The following is an 18,656-nucleotide window of genomic DNA, read 5'->3' on the forward strand; positions in this document are numbered from 1 at the left end:
AGAGTGTTTACCCCCCCTGGAGGGATCTTAACTACTCTCTGAGCCCTTTACCATTCAAAGCAGCAATCTCTGATCCAGTGTGCTCCACAGACCAAACTCAGAGCTTGATGTATTACTGCAGCTTGCTAAATCGAATCACAGAGAGATCAAATGAACACAGTATCCAAGCAAGCACACGTGCAATACACAGGTGGGAAGATCTAGAGAAGGATGGAGCTGCTCCTAACGAGAGCAGTGAAACTTCACAGAATCATCAGGGTTGGAAGGGACCTCAAGGATCAGCCAGCTCCAACCCCCCTGCCATGGCCAGGGACACCTCACACTACAACAGCAGGTTGCTTACAGCCACATCCAGCCTGGCCTTCAAAACCTCTAGGGACAGAGCTTCTCTCTCTAGAGGTCATCCAGTCCAAGATCCCCTGCAGTAAGCAGGGAATCCCCAACTAGATCAGGTTGCACAGAGACCCATCAAGCCAGACCTAACTGAAGAATTAAAAGATAAGTCATAGAATCAGAGAATTGTCAGGGTTGGAAAGGACCTCAGGGATCAGCCAGTTGCAACCCCCCTTGCCATGGGCAAGGACACCTCACACTACAGCAAGTTGCTCACAGCCACATCCAGATCCTTTCCTTGACTAAATCAGGGCCCCAGGAACCCCTCAGCACCGTGCTTCACAAAACATCCTGCTGGGAAGGTTTCCAAAGATGCTGTGAATCCAAGCACAGCAATCGTGGTTCTGGCATCAGATCATAGAATCATGGATTGTCAGGGTTGGAAGGGACCTCAAGGATCAGCCAGTTCCAACCCCCTGCCATGGGCAGGGACATCTCACACTACAGCAGGTTGCTCACAGCCACATCCAGCCTGGCCTTCAAAGCCTCCAGGCATGAGGCTTCCACCACCTCCCCGGGCAACCTGTGCCAGTGCCTCAAGCAGCCTAATGTCTTCATTAAGTTCGACAAAACACAACTGCCCTTTTTTTTTTCTACTTACCCAAAGGAAGGTGGCAAAGAAAGTTACTGAATCAGAAGTCGTGTTAACAAGTTGCATTAGCAGTGTGGATGTGGAATAACTGAAACAGTTTGAGTTTTGCAACATCTTAAGAGACTGGGCCTCAGGCAGAAAGACTCTTTCCCAGCCCCTCACCCCCAAAGAACCACGAATACATAGCAAGTTTGTAAATACACACAACAGTGGCAGCCTCTTGTATAAAGTACTATAGCACATCTTGCTCTGAGAAGCAGCTTCCTGAAGATCCTGATAAGAAAGCCACAGTAGGCTCCAACTGGATCAGTAGGCTCCAACCTTCCACAGGCAGCCCATGTCTCCTGGCTGCCTCTCCCAGGCTTTGTGTCTTTTATTGCACAAGGCTAGGGCCAGGCTCCTGCTTCCCCTCTTCTGAGGTGGCCAGAGGCAGCCCTGGGCCTTTGATGCAGCCCTGGAGCCAGGCAAGTCTGAGAGGACCAGGAGCAGGCAGCAGGAATCAGTGTGGGTTGGAAGGGATCTAAGAGACCATCCACGTCCAACCTCCCCATGCCATGGGGCAGGGTCGAGGCTCAGGTGCCAGCAGGAGGCTGAGAACCCTTCAGGTCTGTGGTGAAGGCACATTATGCCCAGATACTGAATCTTGTCCCAGCATGTGGACAAGTTCCCCCTCCTCCTGGAGGAAGACAAAAGCCAAGGCATTAGCCAGGCTTGCACGCACCCAGCGCATGCAGCGCTCGTGCTGACACCAAGTATGGGCATAATTCTCGCTTCACGCTTTCTATAGGCTGAAGCCAGTTGCTTATGAGAGTGCCCATTGGTCAAGCCCAGCCTTGAGGAATCTATAAGTATCACCCCAGTTGGTGAACACGTTGCCCCCTCGTTCACTTTGTCTCTGTGCTTGCTCGACAGAGTAACTCTCGAGCTGCAGCCTTTGCCATTGAGCTTATTGTTGTTAGCTTCTATTATACATGCACGCATACTGGAAGCGTCTGCATCGTTAAGAAGCCTAGAGGGAGGACCTTCGCTGAGCCTGAGGAGCTCAGCATTGCTACAACCAGTTGTGCCGATCGGAAGAGCCCATCGTGCCACCGGAGGACTGGACCAACCCCCGCGGGTAAGATCTGCCCAGTTGCCGGGGAGAAGGGACTTGATCCATACCGAGTCCACGTATGTCTAGCCCCGCTGCAGCGGGAGAGGAGCCGCCGAGTGCCGCTCTGAGGAGCCGCCGAGTGCTGCTCTGAGCCCTGTGAATCCCAGGAAAGATTAAAGCATTGTTCGTGCCTATACTGCACTGAACCCGGGACCACTACGAGAGTCCTGTTGCTCCTTTAAGCTCGGTAAAGAGAATCCGCCGCCTAACGCAGCCGCATTCTCTCATCGAGGCTCTTTGCATCAGTCCTGAGAACCGCCATGGTTGGGCTGACCCCCGTAGCTTCGCCTGCTTCCGTCGTTCGAGCCCACCTACTGGCCACCGTCGTCCTGCCCTGCCGTGCGAGCCGACTTCTGAGGGCCGATCCCACGGACCGACCCCGACCAGGACCGACCCCTGTTGTCTGAAGGGAATTGAATATCGTTCACGTGCTTTCCATCCACTAGCACTCAGTTCAAAGTATCCGCGCCTAGCAGAGTAAGCGCTGACGCGTAGAAAGATTGTAATATTGCTGTGTATAGCCAGAAGCCGCCCTCATCCCGCCGAGTCTCCATCTAGTGGCCAAGCGGCGGAACTGCACCCTTCGTTATATAAATATAGAAAGAGTTTATAGATAGTTCAATTAAGTTATAATCATAACACTAAGCCAGTTGTGGAATCTATTTCACGAACGTGCACTAGAACATGTATATAAGTTGGTGATTCATCAGTTATTAATAGTTTGATAATTAATAAAAATACTATTTTCATAATTCATAATTCATATGTATAAATTTAATAACCTCTTCACCACAAGGTCCCACAAGGGAGGTTGTGGAATCTCTTCCCTGGAGGTGTTCAAGGCCAGGCTTGATGACTTCCATGGAGGGAAGGCAGTGAGGTGTCATTGCATAGGGATAGAGCGAGGGTGAGAGCGACCAAAGTATAGACAAGCAGAGTACAGAGAGAGACAAAAGGTTCTGATTGTTCCAGCAAGCAGCTCACATCTGTCTGTGTGTTGTTAGTGTGGCTGCATGGGATTGGTTAACAAGCTTCTCTCAAGAGTCTCACTGGCTGGTGACAGCATTGCCATAGCTGTTAAGCTAGCACAGGTGGCTCCTCTCTCATGGTTTCTCATCCTTAAACGTTCAGTCCAGGAACTTTCCAGACTCTCCTGGGAACAGAGAGAGGTTTTCAATAGTGAGCTCCTCACCAGAGCTCTGGAGAAGGTCCACAGATTCATCAGAATTCCCCACAGTGAGGAAGCTCCCTGGGTCCAGAAGGTGCAGGGAGCTGAGGGCTGTGGGACACACAGGACTGGAGCCTGCAGATGCCTCCTGCCCATCCCAGTGGCTGCTCTACTCTGCTGGCTCCACCACAGGAGGTCTTCTGGGGTCCTGAGGGAGCTTTGCCTTCGACACCTAAGCCTCAGGTGATGTCCAGGTGTCCTCTGTCTGCTTCATCAGTGCCTTGGCTGCAGAGTGAAGGAGCAGAGTGGTGCTGCCTGGAGTTCCCAGCTCCCAGCTGGGCTCCACCAGCAGGCCCAGATGCACCTCCTGCCCTGGTCCTGCCCTTACCTGAGGAGGGTTCAGGCTGTCTCCTGCACCTCAGCCACAGGTACAGCACTAGGAGGGTCCCACAGAGGGCTGCCCCGAGGCCAAGCAGACCTGAGAGCACTGAGTAGGAATCCGTGGGGTCTGCAGGGAGAGGGAAACCCAAAGGAGGTTGGTTGGGTGGCCTCAGCCTCTTCCCCTTCCCTTCAGGCCAGGCTCTGGATGTGGCTCTGAGCAACATGGGCTGGTGGGAGGTGTCCCTGCCCATGACAGGGGAGTTGATGATCCTTGGGGATGATCTTTGAGGTCCCTTCCAACCCTGACTATCAATTCCATGACTCTGCACCACACTCAAGGTGGTCAAGAAACCTGTGGAGGTGGCACATGAGGACAGGGTCTGGTGGCCATGGTAGCCTGGGGTTGTTGATTGGATGACCTCAGAGGGCTTCATGGCACCTGGGGATAGGGTTTGGTGGCCTGGGGGTGGTGGTTGGATGGCCTCAGAGGGCTTCCCCAGCCAAACTAATTCCATGGTGGGAAGAGGCTGAGGGGACTTGAAAGCTTCTCCATTACTGCCTTGCTGGGGGCTGGGTGCAGGAGTGGCAGCTTTGGAACATCTCCAACCTGGGAGGATGCCCACTGGGCACCCAGGCATTTCCATGCCCTCTGAGCTCATGGAATCATCAAGGTTGGGCAAGAACGTCCAAGAGGAGGCTGAGCAGCAGGGGAGGGATTGAGAGCTCCAGCAGAGCAGTTTGGCCTCCATGAGCTTGAAGGTCTCTTCCAGCCTCAACATTTGGATCAAGTGCACCAAGTCCAAACAGCAACCCAATGCCACCAAGCTTCCCCCAGCAGCTCCCAAGCCTCTGCCTTCCAGCCATGGCCTCCAGGGCCTCTCCCCTGCCCAGCTGACCCCTCCCAGCAGAAGGCTTTTCTGGCCATGCTTCTCCAGCCTGGCAGGAGGCCAAGAGCAGGATGGAGAGAGGACCTCACCACCTCTGCAAGGAGAGGTCCACAGTGCAGACAGAGGCCAAGAAAGGACCCCCCTTCAGCACTCACCTTCCTTCTCCATGCACACCACAGCAGCTGCCAAGCCCTGGCTGCATGGCCCTGCACCAATGTCCTTCTGCTGGCACTCCAGGAGGAACATCTCAGACCCTTGGCAGCTCAACCCCTTCAGCAAGGTGTGGCCATCCCCGGGGCTCAGCTGGGCTCCAACTGGTGCAGACTGGGCAGGTCCACAGCCCAGCTGCCTGCAGACCACCTCAGCTTCCAGCAAGGTCCAGCTGCTGCCACAGACCCTGTGCCAAGAGCTGTTGTAGAGGACTTCCACCTGCCCTGCACAGGGGTGAGGACCATCTCTGATTCGCAGCTGGAAGGGGTTTGGGCCTAGGGGGGAAGACCACAAGAGGGTGAGGTTGGCACCTCTGGGCCCAGGTGGGGATGAGAACTTCTCACTTGGTGATGTGAACTTCTGACTTGCTCCTGGGCATCTCCTTCTGGTGCCCTGCTGGAGACCAGGCGCCAGCAGGTGTGGCATGAGCTGCCTGGGCTGCCTTACTCCAACCTCTGTGGGGTGGGGATCATGGAGGCCCCACAGCAACCTCCCTTGTGCCACTGGGCTGCTGTGTCCAGGAAGGGTGTTCAGATTTGGGGCCCTCAGCCCAAAAAGGACATTGAGGAGGTGGAGCAGTTCCAGGGGAGGTCAACCAAGCTGGGGAAGGGTCTGGAGAACAGGGCTGGGGAAGAGCAGCTGAGGGAACTGGGGGTGGTTTAGGCTGGAGAAGAGGAGGCTGAGAGAGACCTTGTTGCTCTCTACAGCTCCCTGAGAGGAGGTGGGAGTGAAGTGGGGGTTGGGCTCTGCTCCCAAGGAACAAGGGCCAGGAGGAGAGGAAATGGCCTCAGGCTGACCAGGGGAGAGTTAGGTTGGAGACGAGGAAGAAGTTCTTCACTGCAGAGAGGTCAGGGATTGGAGCAGGGATGGAGTCCCCACCCCTGGAGGTGTCCAGGACAGCTGTGGCCACTTGGGGCCATGGCTCTGTGGCCATGGAGGTGTTGGGCTGCTGGTTGGACTTCCATGATCTTCATCATCTCCACCCAAACCAGTTCTGTGATTCTATTTTGGAGCTGTTTTGTTAGGGTTTTTTTAAGCAAGGCTTTGCCCATACCAGGCTACTGCCACCAAGGAGCTGGTCCTCAACCAAGCTCCTGAGGCCTGCTGCCAGCTTTGCTCAGGATCATAGATCACAGGGTCACAGATCACAGGATTACAGATCACAGGATCAAAGATCCCAGGATCCTAGGGTCACTAATCACAGGAGCACAGAACCACGGATCACAGGATCACAAATCACAGCTTACAGGATCAGAAGATCCCAGATCCCAGGATCCCAGATCCCAGAAGGTTAGGGGTTGGAAGGGACCTCTGGAGATCTTCCAGTCCAAGCCCCCTGCCAGAGCAGGAGCAGAGAACCCAGCACAGGTCACACAGGAACACATCCAGACAGGGATGGAAAGGCTCCAGGGAAGGAGACTCCATAACCTCTCTGGGCAGCCTGCTCCAGGGCTCTGGAACCCTCCCAATGCAGAAGTTCCTCCTCATGCTGAGGTGGAACCTCCTGTGCTGTGATTTCCATCCCTTTCCCCTTGCCCTATCCCAGGCTGCAACTGAGCAGAGCACCACCCCCCACCCCCCTCAGACCCCCAGCTGGGATGGACCCCAAGCCCCTCGGTGCTGTCACCTGAGCAGATGACTCCAGCGTCCTCCTCGTGGCCGCAGTTGTGCTCTCCCCAGTGGCTCAGCTGGCACTGGCCAAGGGTGGCCTCGGTACCGGCGCAGTGGACATTGTCCAGCCAGATGGGGTCGGAGCCGGGGCCGTACCGAGCTGAGCCTGGTGCCGAGAGAGCCTCTCCGCAGCCCAGCTGCCTGCACACCACTCGGGCGTCCTGCAGGTCCCAGGTGTCGTCGCACACAGTGCCCCACTGGTGGTTGTGGAGGATTTCCACCCTCCCCAGGCAGCTGTTGGACCCATTGGCCAGGCGCAGGGAGGGCTGCTCCAGGCTGCCTGCGGCTGGAGTGGCCGGACTGAGGGCCACAGTCAAGCCTGGTGGCCACTCCTGGGCTCCAGCTGGGCTTGACAAGGGGCAAGAAGGTCAGAAGGTGCTCCTGCTCCTGCAGCCTCCAGCTGGCCCCCAGGGAAGGGGCTCCAAGGACAGGGCTCGCTTGGGGCTGGCTTCTCAGAGCGGGGCTAAGGAAGGGACATATCTCCAGAGCAGGGTGCATGGAGACTGGAGAGGGGGGTGGGGGCAGTGAGGGCAGGGGGAGGGGTCTGGGGTCAACATTGACTATGGAAGGGGTCTTGGAGTCAACAGTGACTATGGAAGGGGTCTGGGGTCAACAGTGATTCTGGGAGGGTGTCAAGATCAACATTGACTGTGGCAGGGATCTGGGGTCAAACATCACTGTGGTGGTGCTGCTGGGGTCACTACTGATTATGGGAGGGGTCTTGAGGTCAGCAGTGCCCATGGGAGGGGGCTGGAGGCATCCCCCATTTGAGTATTTGAGCAGCTAAGAGCCACCAGAAGAGGGAGAGGTAGGAGCAGGCTTTGGTCTTCCTGCTCCAAACCATCCTGAGCAGCTCCCTAGGGTCCCAGCTGATGCACTGCAGGGCAGAGCATCAGCCATGGAGGCTCTCAGCCCCTGCTCCTGAGTGGGTTTTAGGGTGGGGAAAAGTCACAGAACCATGGAGCTGCTGAGGCTGGAGGAGACCTTTGAGGTCCTCAAGGCCAAACCCTTGCTTGGAGCTCCCAAGGCCACCACCACTGCTGAGCCGCCATGAGCACCCCATACCCCTCAGCACCACCCCCTCAGTACCACTTCCTCAACACCACCCCCCTCAGTACCACTCCCTCAACACCACCCCCCTCAGCACCAGCCCCTCAGCACCACCCCCTCAGTACCACTGCACTCAGCAGCACACTCCACAGCACCACCCCCCCTCAGCACCACACTCAGCCCTGGTTACCTGGGGCATGACTCAGCTGCCCCTGCAGCCCTCAACCTCCTCCCTGAGATGCCCCTTCAGCCCCCAACATCCCCCCTGAGCTGCCCCTGCAGCCTTCAACCTCCATTCTGAGATGCCCCTGCAGCCCCCAACCTCTCACCTGAGCAGACTACACCAACATCTCCTTGGTGGTCACAGCTGTTGGCTCTCCAGGCCCTGCTCTGGCACTGGGACAGGGACCCTTCCCTCCCTGTGCAGTTGACCTCATCCAACCAGATGCGGCCAGAGCCTGGCCCGAAGGCAGCCGAGCCCGGGGCTGACAGAGCTGTGCCACAGCCGAGCTGCCTGCAGACCACAGTAGCCTCAGCCAGGCTCCAGCTGCGGTCACAGACTGTTCCCCACTGTCGGTAGCGCAGCAGCTCCAGGCGCCCTGCGCACCGCCCGGGGCCGGCCTCCAGCCGCAGCTGCAGCGGCGCCTGGGGAACACTGTCCATGGTGGAACCTTCCCCTGGCATGGGACACAAGGAGAGGTCAGAGGAGGTCTCCTCCAAGAGGGGAGTCAGAGGAGGTCGTCTCCCAGGGGCAGTCAGAGGCTCCCACCCAGGCATCTGCTGCCCAGCCCTTGGATTCCAGCACAGAGCCCCAGAGCAGAGCATCCTCTGCTGCTCTCCTGCTGTGCCCCTCACCTGTGCAGACCACGCTGGCATCTTCTCCATGGTCACAGTTGTGGACCCCCCAAGGCCTGGCTGGGCACTGGGACAGGGCAGCTTCATCCCCTCTGCACTGGATGTTGTCCAACCAGATGGGGCCTGAGCCTTGGCCAAAGTGAGCTCCTCCATAGGACGAGAGGGCTGCCCCACAGCCCAGCTGCCTGCAGACTACCATGGCCTCAGGGAAGCTCCAATCATCGTCACAGATGGTTCCCCACTGGTGGTCATGCAGCACTTCCACCCTGCCGGAACAGCCACTGGGGCCATTGACCAAGCGCAGCTCTGCTGGGCTGCCAGCGGGGATGGCAGTGGTGGGGAGGTGGCTGGAGGGCTCTGTGGAGAGCACAAAGAGATCCCACCATAGGATCAGAGAATCAGAGAAGAGTATGGGCCAGAAGGGACCTCCAAAGGTCATCCAGTCCTCAGCACTCGGCAGGGACATCCTCCACTAGGACAGGTTGCCCAGAGCCCTGTTGTGGGTTTGGGTTCATTTGGGTTGAGTTGGGTTGGATTGGGTTGAAATGGGTTGGAAGGAACCTGTCAAGGTCATCTACTCCAAAGCCCTGCAGGGACTTCTGCAAGTCAGAATGGGTTGGGTTGGGTTGAGTTGGGTTGGAAGGAACCTCCAGAGCTCATGCAGTCCAACCCTCTGCACTCAGCAGGGACATCCTCCACCAGATCAGGTTGCCCACAGCCCTGTGCAGCCTCACCTGGAATAGCTCCAGGGGTAAAGCCTCAACCACTTCCCTGGGCAACCTGCTCCAGAGTAACAGCAGCCTCCTGCTGCAGAACTTGTTCCTCACATCCAATCTCCATCTGCTCTGCTCTACTCTGAAGCCATTGGCCCTGCTCCTGGCCCTGCAGCCCTTTGGCAACAATCTCTCTGGCATCAGCTGGTTGCAGCTCCTGCCCATTGTGGTGGCTTGAGGGGAAGCCCATCTGGCTGGACGAGGTGGAGTGCAGCGGCCAGGAGAGCAGCTTCGGGCTCTGCCCACACAAGGGCTGGGGGCTGCACAACTGCAAGCACGAAGAGGATGCAGGAGTTGTGTGTTCAGGTTGCCCTCCTCCTCTTCCCCTCCCCCCACAAAAGGGTTCCAGGTGGCACTGGGAGGCTGGCAGGGGGCAGCAGGGATGGGAAGGACCCGGTGAGGAAGCTGGGAGAGGCAGCAGCTGGGAGGTGGCACCTGGCAGGCAGCTCCGGGCTGGCTCAAGTGTGCAGCTCACAAGCCCCTTCTTGCCTGCCCTGGGAGGTGGAGGGACCCTTGCAGGCTGCTTGGTCCCTCCTGGGCCCAAGGAGTGGTGGGGGCTGGAGTTAGAGCAGCAGTGGTGGCCCCCAGGGCTCAGGGCTGGGGCCAGTTCTGCTCAGCACCTGCATCACTGAGCTGGATGAGGGCATTGTGGCTCCCTCGGGGAGTTTGCAGAGGGCACCCAGCTGGGTGGGAGCTGATCTGCTGGAGGGTTGGAGGCTCTGCAGAGGGACCTGGCCAGGCTGGAGCCATAGGATGAGGTCCCTGGGCTGAGGCTCACCAAGGCCAAGGGCTGAGTCCTGCCCTTGGGGCACAACAACCCCAGGAAGGCTCCAGGCTGGGGGCAGAGGGGCTGGAAAGGGCCCAGCAGCAAAGGCCCTGGGGGTGCTGGGTGCCAGCAGCTGGAGCTGAGCCAGCAGTGCAGGTTTGGGCTCCTGAGCCCCAGAAGGACATTGAGGAGCTGGAGCAGGGCCAGAGAAGGGCAACAGATCTGGGGGAGGGGCTGGAGAACAGGGCTGGGGAGGGGCAACTGAGGGAGCTGGAAGCTGTGAGAGCCCCACCTGGAGCTGTGAGATCTCTGCCTGGAGTCATGAGACCCCCACCTGGAGCTATGGTTCCTCTCTGCAGTGCTGGGGCAGCTCTGGAGCCCTCAGCACAGCTCTGGGAGGGACCTATTGGGGCAGAGCCATGCTGAGAGGGGCTGGGAGGCCAGGCTGGAGGGTTGGGGTCTCCAGGGAGACCTTCTGGTGTCCTTTCAGGGGGAGTTAGAGGGCCGATGGTGAGGAGCTGTGGTCAGGGAGTGGTAGGACAAGGTCCAATGGATCCCATCTGAAAGAGGGAGGCTGAGATCAGGTGGAAGGAAGAAATTCTTCTCTGTGAGGCTGGGGAGGGACTGGAAAAGGCTGCCCAGGGTGAGACTGTAGCTGTCCCCTCCCTGGAGGTGTCCAGGACCAGGCTGGATGAGGCCTGGAGCACCCTGGGCTGGTGGGGGGTGTCCCTGCCCATGGCAGGGTGTTGGAGCTGGAGGGTCCTCAGAGTCCCTTCCAACCCCTCCCCACCTGTTCCTGGTGAATGGAAACCACAGCAAGGGAGATAAGAGAGGTTCCACCAAGCCATGGAGATAAGAGAGGTTCCATCAAGCAAGGAGATAAGAGATCTTCTACCCCCATGGCCACAAGGTTGGGGTGTCCAAGCCTGTGTGGGACACCAGGGCTGCAGTCTGGGCAGAGGTTCCATCACCTCCTGGAGCAGGAGATCCCAAACCAAGCCAGGCAGAGGTGGGACCAGAACCTGAGGAGCACCTTGGGGGTCACCTCCTGGGAAGCTTCTAGGCTTGCAGAGCATGGAGCTCCTGTTTGGGCCAGGCAGAAGAGGACTTTGTGTCCTTTGCTGGCCCCAGGGGGGGGAGGGCAAAGCAAACAGAGCAGCTCCTGGGTCAGGCTGGCCCTGTCTGGGCAGGCTCCAAGCCTTTCCCAACCTCTCTGTGCAAGGGGAGCAGGCTGGGGGCTGGGGGAGCCTCGTTAGTTGCTCAGCTGAGGAGATCTCCTTTCCTCCCACCCCAGATCCTTCCTTCCCTTTCCAACCCTGCAGGCTACAAGGAAGCTTTGCCAGCCCAGCCCCCACCCCTCCCGGAGACCCCCAAGCCCCTTCCCCCCCCTCAGCTGCTCCCTGCCCCCTGCCAGAGCCACTCACCACAGAGCCATAGCAGGCAGAGCAGGAGCCCTGCAGGCAGGTGGCTGTGCAGGGACAGCAGAGGAGGTCCCCAGCCCTCCATGTCCATCCCAGGATGGGGAGATCACCCCAGAGCTCAGTGCAGGCTGAGCTGGGAGCTGTGGGTGCTGGGAGCAGCTTTGTGCCCTCCCCTGTGTTTGCCTGGGGCTCAGCCCTCCCCCTGGATCCTCCTCCCTGATGTTCCCTTGGGGCTTTTGCCCTCTGAATGGAGCTGCTGCCAGGGCTGATGGTCTCCAGGAGTCAGAATGTCCTCAGCCTTGTTCAAAGTCTTCAGCAACAGCCTGGGGGAAGGGGCAGAGGGGAGCCTCAGCCAGCTGGGTGCTGGGGCCCAAGCTGGGAGCAGTGGCTGCCAACCCTCAGGGCTGTGCTGCCATCCAGAGTGGCCTGGAGAGGCTGCAGAGGTGGGCAAAGGAGAACCTCATGGAGTTCCACCAGGGCCAGGGGAGAGCAACCTCATGAATCATGATGGATGAGAGGGGACCTGCTAGGAAGCAGCTCCATGGAGAAGGACCTGGGGGCCCCCAGGTCCCCACAAGCCAGCAAGGTGCCCGGGTGGCCAAGAAGGCTAAAGGTGCTCAGGGGGGCATCCAGAGGAGTGTGGGCAGCAGGGAAAGGGAGGTTCTGCTGCTCCTCTGCTCTGCCCTGGGGAGACCACAGCTGGAGGACTGGGGCCAGGTCTGGGCTCCCCCAGTTCAAGAGGGACTGGGAGCTGCTTGGAGAGAGTCCAGTGGTGGCCATGAGGATGATGCTGAAGGGCCTGGAGCATCTCTGTGAGGAGCAAAGGCTGAGAGCCCTGGGGCTGAGAGCCTGGACCAGAGCAGAGCAGCCCCAGAGGGCAGCTGAGCAATGATCAGTGAGAGCTGAAGGGCCTGTGGGGGGGCAAGAGGTTGGGGCCAGACTCTACTGAGTGGTGTCAGAGGCAGGCCAAACTGGCAGCCAGGATGTTCCAGCTGAACAGGAGGGGAAAACTCCTTGGTGTGAGGGTGCTGGAGGCCTGGAGCAGGCTGCCCTGAGGGGTTGTGGAGTCTCCTTCTGTGAAGAGCTTCCAACCCCCACCCCAGATATTTTCCTGTGTGACCTGCCCTGGGTGACCCTGGTCTGGCAGCGGGTTGGACTGGATGATCTCCAGAGGTCCCTCCCAACCTCCACCCTGCTGTGGCTCTCTGATCAGAGCCAAAGCTCTGCTCTGAGATCCTGACTCATTGGATAACTCCTGCTCAGACTCATTGAGGTGTCCCAGGGCAGGTCCTGGGGGGTAGCTGCTGCCTCTTGGGACAGTCCCTTTGGGCTCTCCTCGTGGCCTTGCTGTGGGATGTCCCTCAGCCCATGGGAGGCACTCTGGCTGACCCCAGAAGGCAATGATTTGAGAGCCAGAGGGGCTGGGGAGGTGATCCTGGGGAGGCAGCCAAAACTCTCAGCTCTGCTCAACATAAAGATCAGATTTCTGTGAAGGAACTTCCTGTTGAGTCAGCTCTGCCTGCTGCTGGCAGCCCTGGCAGTGGTACAGGCAAGGAAGTGTCTGAGGTGTGGGCTGGGGGAGCTGTGAGTGGCCAAAGGAAAGACCCTGAGCAAGAGCAGCTCAGACCCAGAGAGACAGAGGGAAAAACATCACCATGGACATCCAGCCTGGGAGCACAGGATCACAGATCACAGGCTCACAGAACCCAGAATCCCAGATCCCAGGACCACAGGCTCACAGATCTCAGGATCCCAGACCACAGGATCCCAGATCACAGGATCCCAGCATGTTAGGGGTTGGAAGGAACCTCTGGAGTATACTGGGATGTGTATGTGAAATGGCCTGGCACTTCAGAAGCCCTGAAGTACTGAGGTCTGGTGGACACAGGGGCCCAGTGCACCCTGATACTATCGAGGTGCAAAGGGGCTGAGTCCATAAGCATTCAGGGAGTCACAGGGGGCTCACAAGACTTGACTGTACTGCAGGCTGAGATAAGCCTGACCGGGAATGAATGGGGAAAGCACAACATAGTGACTGGTCCAGATGCACTTTGCATTCTTGGCAGTGACTTTCTGTGGGAGGGATGCTTCAAGGACCCTAGGAGGCACAAGTGGGCATTTGGGGTGGCAGCTGTGGAGACTGCAGGCAAAGAACAGATGTCCACCACACCCGAGCTGTCCGATGAGCCCTCTGTAGTGGGCAGCCATAAGGTGCAGGATTTGAAGTTACCTATTGCCTCTCCCATAGTACATCTCAGGCAATCCAGGATCAACAGACTCTTTGCACCCCATACACCAACTGATTAGATGCCTGGAGACCCAGAAGCTGATCAGCAAGGCTCATTCCCCCTTCAACAGCCCGATATGGCCAGTGCAGAAGGCAAATGGGGAATGGAGACTGACCGTGGACTACCGTGGCCTGAATGAAGTGAGTCCTCCGATCAGCACTGCCGTGCCGGACATGCTGGAGCTCCAGTACGAGCTGGAATCGAAGGCAGCCAAGTGGTATGCCACAACTGACATTGCTAATGCCTTTTTCTCCATCCCCATTGCAGAACAATGCCGGCCACAGTTTGCTTTCACCTGGAGGGGATTACAGTACCAATGGAATTGGTTGCCTCAGGGCTAGGTCCATAGCTCAACCATCTGCCATGAGGTGATCCAGATTGCCTTAGAGAAAGGTGGAGCCCCTGAGCATCTGCAGTTCATTGATGACATCATTGTATGGGGTGAGACAGCCGAGGAAGTTTACCAGAATAGGGCCCAGAACTGGACACAGTACTCAAGGTGTGGCCTAACCAGTGCAGAGTGCAGGGGCACAATGACTTCCCTGCTTCTGCTGGCCACACTATTCTTGATGCTACCATAGCAGAGGAATGCAGGCCTCAGTTTGCCTTTACCTGGAGGGGCATCCAGTACACCTTTAATCGTGTGCCCCAGGGCTGGATTCACAGTTCAACCATCTGTCATGGCATCTATGATGCTTTGGAGAAAGGTGGAGCTCCTGAACACATTCAGTTCATCGATGATATCATCATCTGGGGTAAAACTGCTGAAGAAGTCTTTGAGAAAGGTAACAAAATCATTGACATTCTCTTGAAAACTGACTTGGCCATTGAGACAAGGTGAAAAGCCCTGCCAGAGAGATCCAGTTTCTGGGAGTGCGGTAGCAGGATGGTCGTCGTCATACTTCAGTCGATGTGATAAAGTGTCTACCATGGCAAATCCCATCAATAAGAAGGAAACTCTATGTTTCTTAGGCACAGTGGGATTTTGGAGACTGCACATTGCTGGATACAGTCAGATTGTGAAACCTCTGTATGATGTGACTTGAAAGAGAAACAGTTTCCAGTGGGGTCCTGAGCAACAAGCATCCTTTGACCAGATAAAACAAGAGGTAGTTCAAGCAGTGGGTCTGGGACTTGTCCAAACTGGTCCAGTCATCAAGAACGTTCTGTATGTGGCTGCAAGTGGCAATGGTCCAACCTGGTGCTTGTGGCAAAGAGTTCCAGGTGAGACGCATGGACATCCTCTTAGTTTCTGGAGTTGTGGCTACAAAGGCTCAGAGCCAAATTATATTCCAACAGAGAAAGCAATACTGGCTGCTTATGAAGGAGTGAAAGCTGCTTCCGAAGTAATTGGAACTGAGTCTCAACTTCTTCTGGCTCCCAGATCACCAATTCTAAATTGGATGCTCAAAGATAAAAGTTCTTCACCACATCATGCCGCAGATGCCACATGGTCTAAGTGGGTGGCTCTGATAACACAGAGAGCTTGAATGGGAAATCTTGACAGGCCTGGTCTGGTGGAGGTGATCATAAATTGGCCAGAAGGCACTGACTGCACAAAACTTCCAGAGGAGAAATTCGTACTGAGGAAGCTCCTCCTTACACAGTGACCTTTCTGATGATCCAAAGAAATGTGCTTTGTTCACAGACAGTTCCTGTCGTCTGGTTGAGAACAAGTGGAGAGTCTGCCAGTGTGGATCCAACATGCCAAGCTGCAGAAGCAAAGGATGGAGAAGGTGAATCCAGTCAACATAGCTGAATGTGAGAGAAGGCCAAAGCTTTATCTCTATACTGATTCATGGATGGTGGCCAATGCTTTGTGGGGTTAGCTAAAGGACTGGGAAAAGAATGGTTGGCAAAGCAGAGGAAAACTTATTTGGGCTGCTGATCTGTGGCAAAACATCTCTACTTCCATTGAGAAAAATTCCAGTGCTCAGCTGCCCTCTGGGGCTGCTCTGCTCTGCTCCAGGCTCTCAGTCCCAGGGCTCTCAGCCTTTGCTCCTCACAGAGATGCTCCAGGCCCTTCAGCATCATCCTCATGGCCACCACTGGACTCTCTCCAAGCAGCTCCCAGTCCCTCTTGAACTGGGGTGAGCCCAGACCTGGCCCCAGTCCTCCAGCTGTGGTCTCCCCAGGGCAGAGCAGAAGAGCAGCAGAACCTCCCTTTCCCTGCTGCCCACATTCCTCTGGATGTCCCAAATTCTTTCGCAGCCAAAACCAGGACAACACAGGAAGAAGGACTGGGAGAACTGGGAGTCCATCATCAGTAAATTTGCTGACGACACCAAGCTGGGGGCAAGAGTTGATCTGCTGGAGGGTAGAGAGGCTCTGCAGAGAGACCTCGACAGGCTGGACAGATGGGCAGAATCCAACGGCATGAGATTTAACACATCCAAATGCCGGGTTCTGCACATTGGCCACAACAACCCCATGCAGTGCTACAGGCTGGGGTCAGAGTGGCTAGAGAGCAGCCAGGCAGAGAGGGACCTGGGGGTGCTGGTTGATGGTAGGCTTAACATGAGCCTGCAGTGTGCCCAGGCAGCCAAGAGGGCCAATGGCATCCTGGCCTGCATCAAGAACACTGTGGCCAGCAGGAGCAGGGAGGTCATTCTGCCCCTGTACACTGCACTGGTTAGGCCACACCTCGAGTACTGTGTCCAGTTCTGGGCCCCTCAGTTTAGGAAGGATGTTGACTTGCTGGAACGAGTCCAGAGAAGAGCAACAAAGTTGGTGAGGGGTTTGGAACACAAGCCCTATGAGGAGAGGCTGAGGGAGCTGGGGCTGCTTAGCCTGGAGAAGAGGAGACTTAGGGGTGACCTTATCACTCTCTACAACTACCTGAAGGGAGGTTGTAGACAGGCTGATGATGGTCTCTTCTCCCAGGCACCCAGTACCAGAACAAGAGGACACAGTCTCAAGCTGCGCCAGGGGAGGTTCAGGTTGGATGTTAGGAAGAAGTTCTATACAGAAAGAGTGATTGCGCTATGGAATGGGTCACCCGGGGAGGTGGTGGAGTCGCCGTCATTGAAGGTGTTCAGAAGGAGACTTGACGGGGTGCTTGGTGCCATGGGTTAGCTGTTTGGGTGGGTTGGATTGGTTGATGGGTTGGACACGATGATCTTGAAGGTCTCTTCCAACCTGGTTTGGTTTATTCTAATAAACTGTAGGCTGGTCAGCCTGACCTCAGCCCCTGTGTAGGTGATGAGACAAATGCTTCTGCAGCCCGATTCAGGCAGCTGAAGGACCAAAAAGAGATTGCTGACCCAGAATGGGTAGGGCAAGCACTCAGATCTGGGGAGGCACACCGGTAAGAGGCCGTATGTCTGTTCTGACTTCATTGAGAGCTTCAGCCAGATTTCTAACCTCAACCAGCACCACCAAATCCACACAGGTGAGAGGTGCTTTGCTCTGACTTCAAGCAGAGCTTCAGCTTCAGCTCCAGCTCTATCCTCACACAGCACCACTCATCCACACTGGGGAGAAGCCGTGCCACTGTACTGATTGTGGCAAGAGCTTCAGACATAGTGCCATCCTCGCCAAGCATCTCCATGTCCGCACAGCTGAGAAGCCCTACACCTGCACCGGCTGCAGCAAGAGCTTCCTCTGCAGATCCGCAGGCACATGTGCATCCATGCCAGTGACCAGCCTGTGCCAGGGGACACAGAAGAGCACTGATCCCAGCACTGTCAGGGTAAACATGACCCTCATAGGGAACCTTTTCCAGCAGATTGAACCAAAATCATCTAATTTCCACCGTTTTCTCAGCCTCTGGGGGCTCCAGCAGGAACACCCCACTCTCCCCTAAACACCAATTAGTGATGATGAGAATAATTAACAGTGATGAGTCAGCACACCCATCACTGCCACTGAAGCTGGACTGAGCTTTGCTGGGATTTGTATGCCTTCTCCCCAGTACTTTGGGTTTCTGTTATGAAGGGGACTCACAAGAAAATGTCTAAGTTTCTTGTGAGAGTTGTTTCATTAAAAGAATAGAAGCAAGGGAAAGCAAGCGACACGCCGGGCTGCAGCGACTCCCTGCAAAGCCACCTCCAGTCTCTGCCAGAAAGCACCTTACAGTTACCACCTTTTCTTTATATAGCTACATCATCTCCATATGCATGCTGTAAAGGTAGTCCACTGTGGCTCAGTTGGTAGGGCATGAGACTATGAGTGTTGAGATCATAGGTTCGAATCCTACAATGGGCTGAGCCAGAAGTGTGCCTCCTTTAGATCTCTCCCCCAGTTACCGGGTGGCGGAGAGGAAGGAAAGAGCCCTGGGGGTTTTGGGTGCACCCTCAGGTGGGGATGGGATCTCTCTAGGTCTGTTTTGGGGTTTCTTCTTGTCACTGTGTTTCTAATTCTCTGCACACACTCACTGCTTTCTATTTAAACTTTCCATCACTTTTGCAATCTGTTTGTCTGAGTCGTTATTTCTGCGCGTGGTGGGGATGGGGTTTGCCCCAACCCATTACACATGCTTATGCTTAATAGAAGGCAGGGATATGATAATGAGTTCTAGCAAATTCCTGGGCTTCTTGACTGTGATCCTTCCTTGTGGTGGGGGTCGCAGATGAGGTTCGTCTTCTCACACAAACACAAAGAGGCCTCACACAGGCACAGCTGAGTTCAGGTCTGCCTTATCTAAGGTAAACCTTCCATGGCCCTGGGAAGATTTGTATAAGGCTCCTCTTTGAAGTCCAAACAGTCTGAACATTTTACCCTCTATTCTCAAAACAAGCCAAATGTCCTGCCACCCTGAATATTGTATTTTGTAACACAAATCACAAACCACTATTGCATTTATAACAGGTTCCCTGGGATAAATGCCCCCTTCCTTTGTCCCTTGCCCAGTTGTAATGCTAAAGCCCTCAAATTAACAGAATCCTATCTTATTTTGGTAGACATTACTACCCAAAATGCCCAAATATTGGGGGCATCTCTTTCCTAGGCCTGAAGCTGGATCTATGTGCCCAGTTCAGTAAGGTCTTTGGTGAGGTTCTCAGGGCACTCTTGAGGCTTTCTGGGTAATCTCAGAGGGAAGAATATCA

The 18,656-nt window shown here is 56.0% G+C and overlaps 1 protein-coding gene across 1 annotated transcript in view; it reads right to left on the reverse strand.

The window, feature by feature from the left end:
* Window positions 1-452: 452 nt before the first annotated feature.
* The window catches only part of LOC137459595 (deleted in malignant brain tumors 1 protein-like), a 30,218-nt gene continuing 12,014 nt past the window's right edge, over window positions 453-18,656 (reverse strand). Inside the window, exons 9-15 of the mRNA XM_068170424.1 lie at window positions 12,029-12,044; window positions 8,361-8,664; window positions 7,835-8,182; window positions 6,412-6,798; window positions 4,730-5,059; window positions 3,695-3,814; window positions 453-3,591 (exon numbers count right to left, since the gene is read on the reverse strand). Coding sequence (XP_068026525.1) covers window positions 3,539-3,591; window positions 3,695-3,814; window positions 4,730-5,059; window positions 6,412-6,798; window positions 7,835-8,182; window positions 8,361-8,664; window positions 12,029-12,044 — 1,558 coding nt within the window. The 3' untranslated portion in view covers window positions 453-3,538. The remainder of the gene's footprint in view (window positions 3,592-3,694; window positions 3,815-4,729; window positions 5,060-6,411; window positions 6,799-7,834; window positions 8,183-8,360; window positions 8,665-12,028; window positions 12,045-18,656) is intronic.

The sequence above is a fragment of the Melanerpes formicivorus genome, unplaced genomic scaffold (genome assembly GCF_026170545.1).
Source record: "Melanerpes formicivorus ecotype bairdi unplaced genomic scaffold, bMelFor1.0.p_v2 SCAF_377, whole genome shotgun sequence".
NCBI lineage: Eukaryota > Metazoa > Chordata > Aves > Piciformes > Picidae > Melanerpes > Melanerpes formicivorus.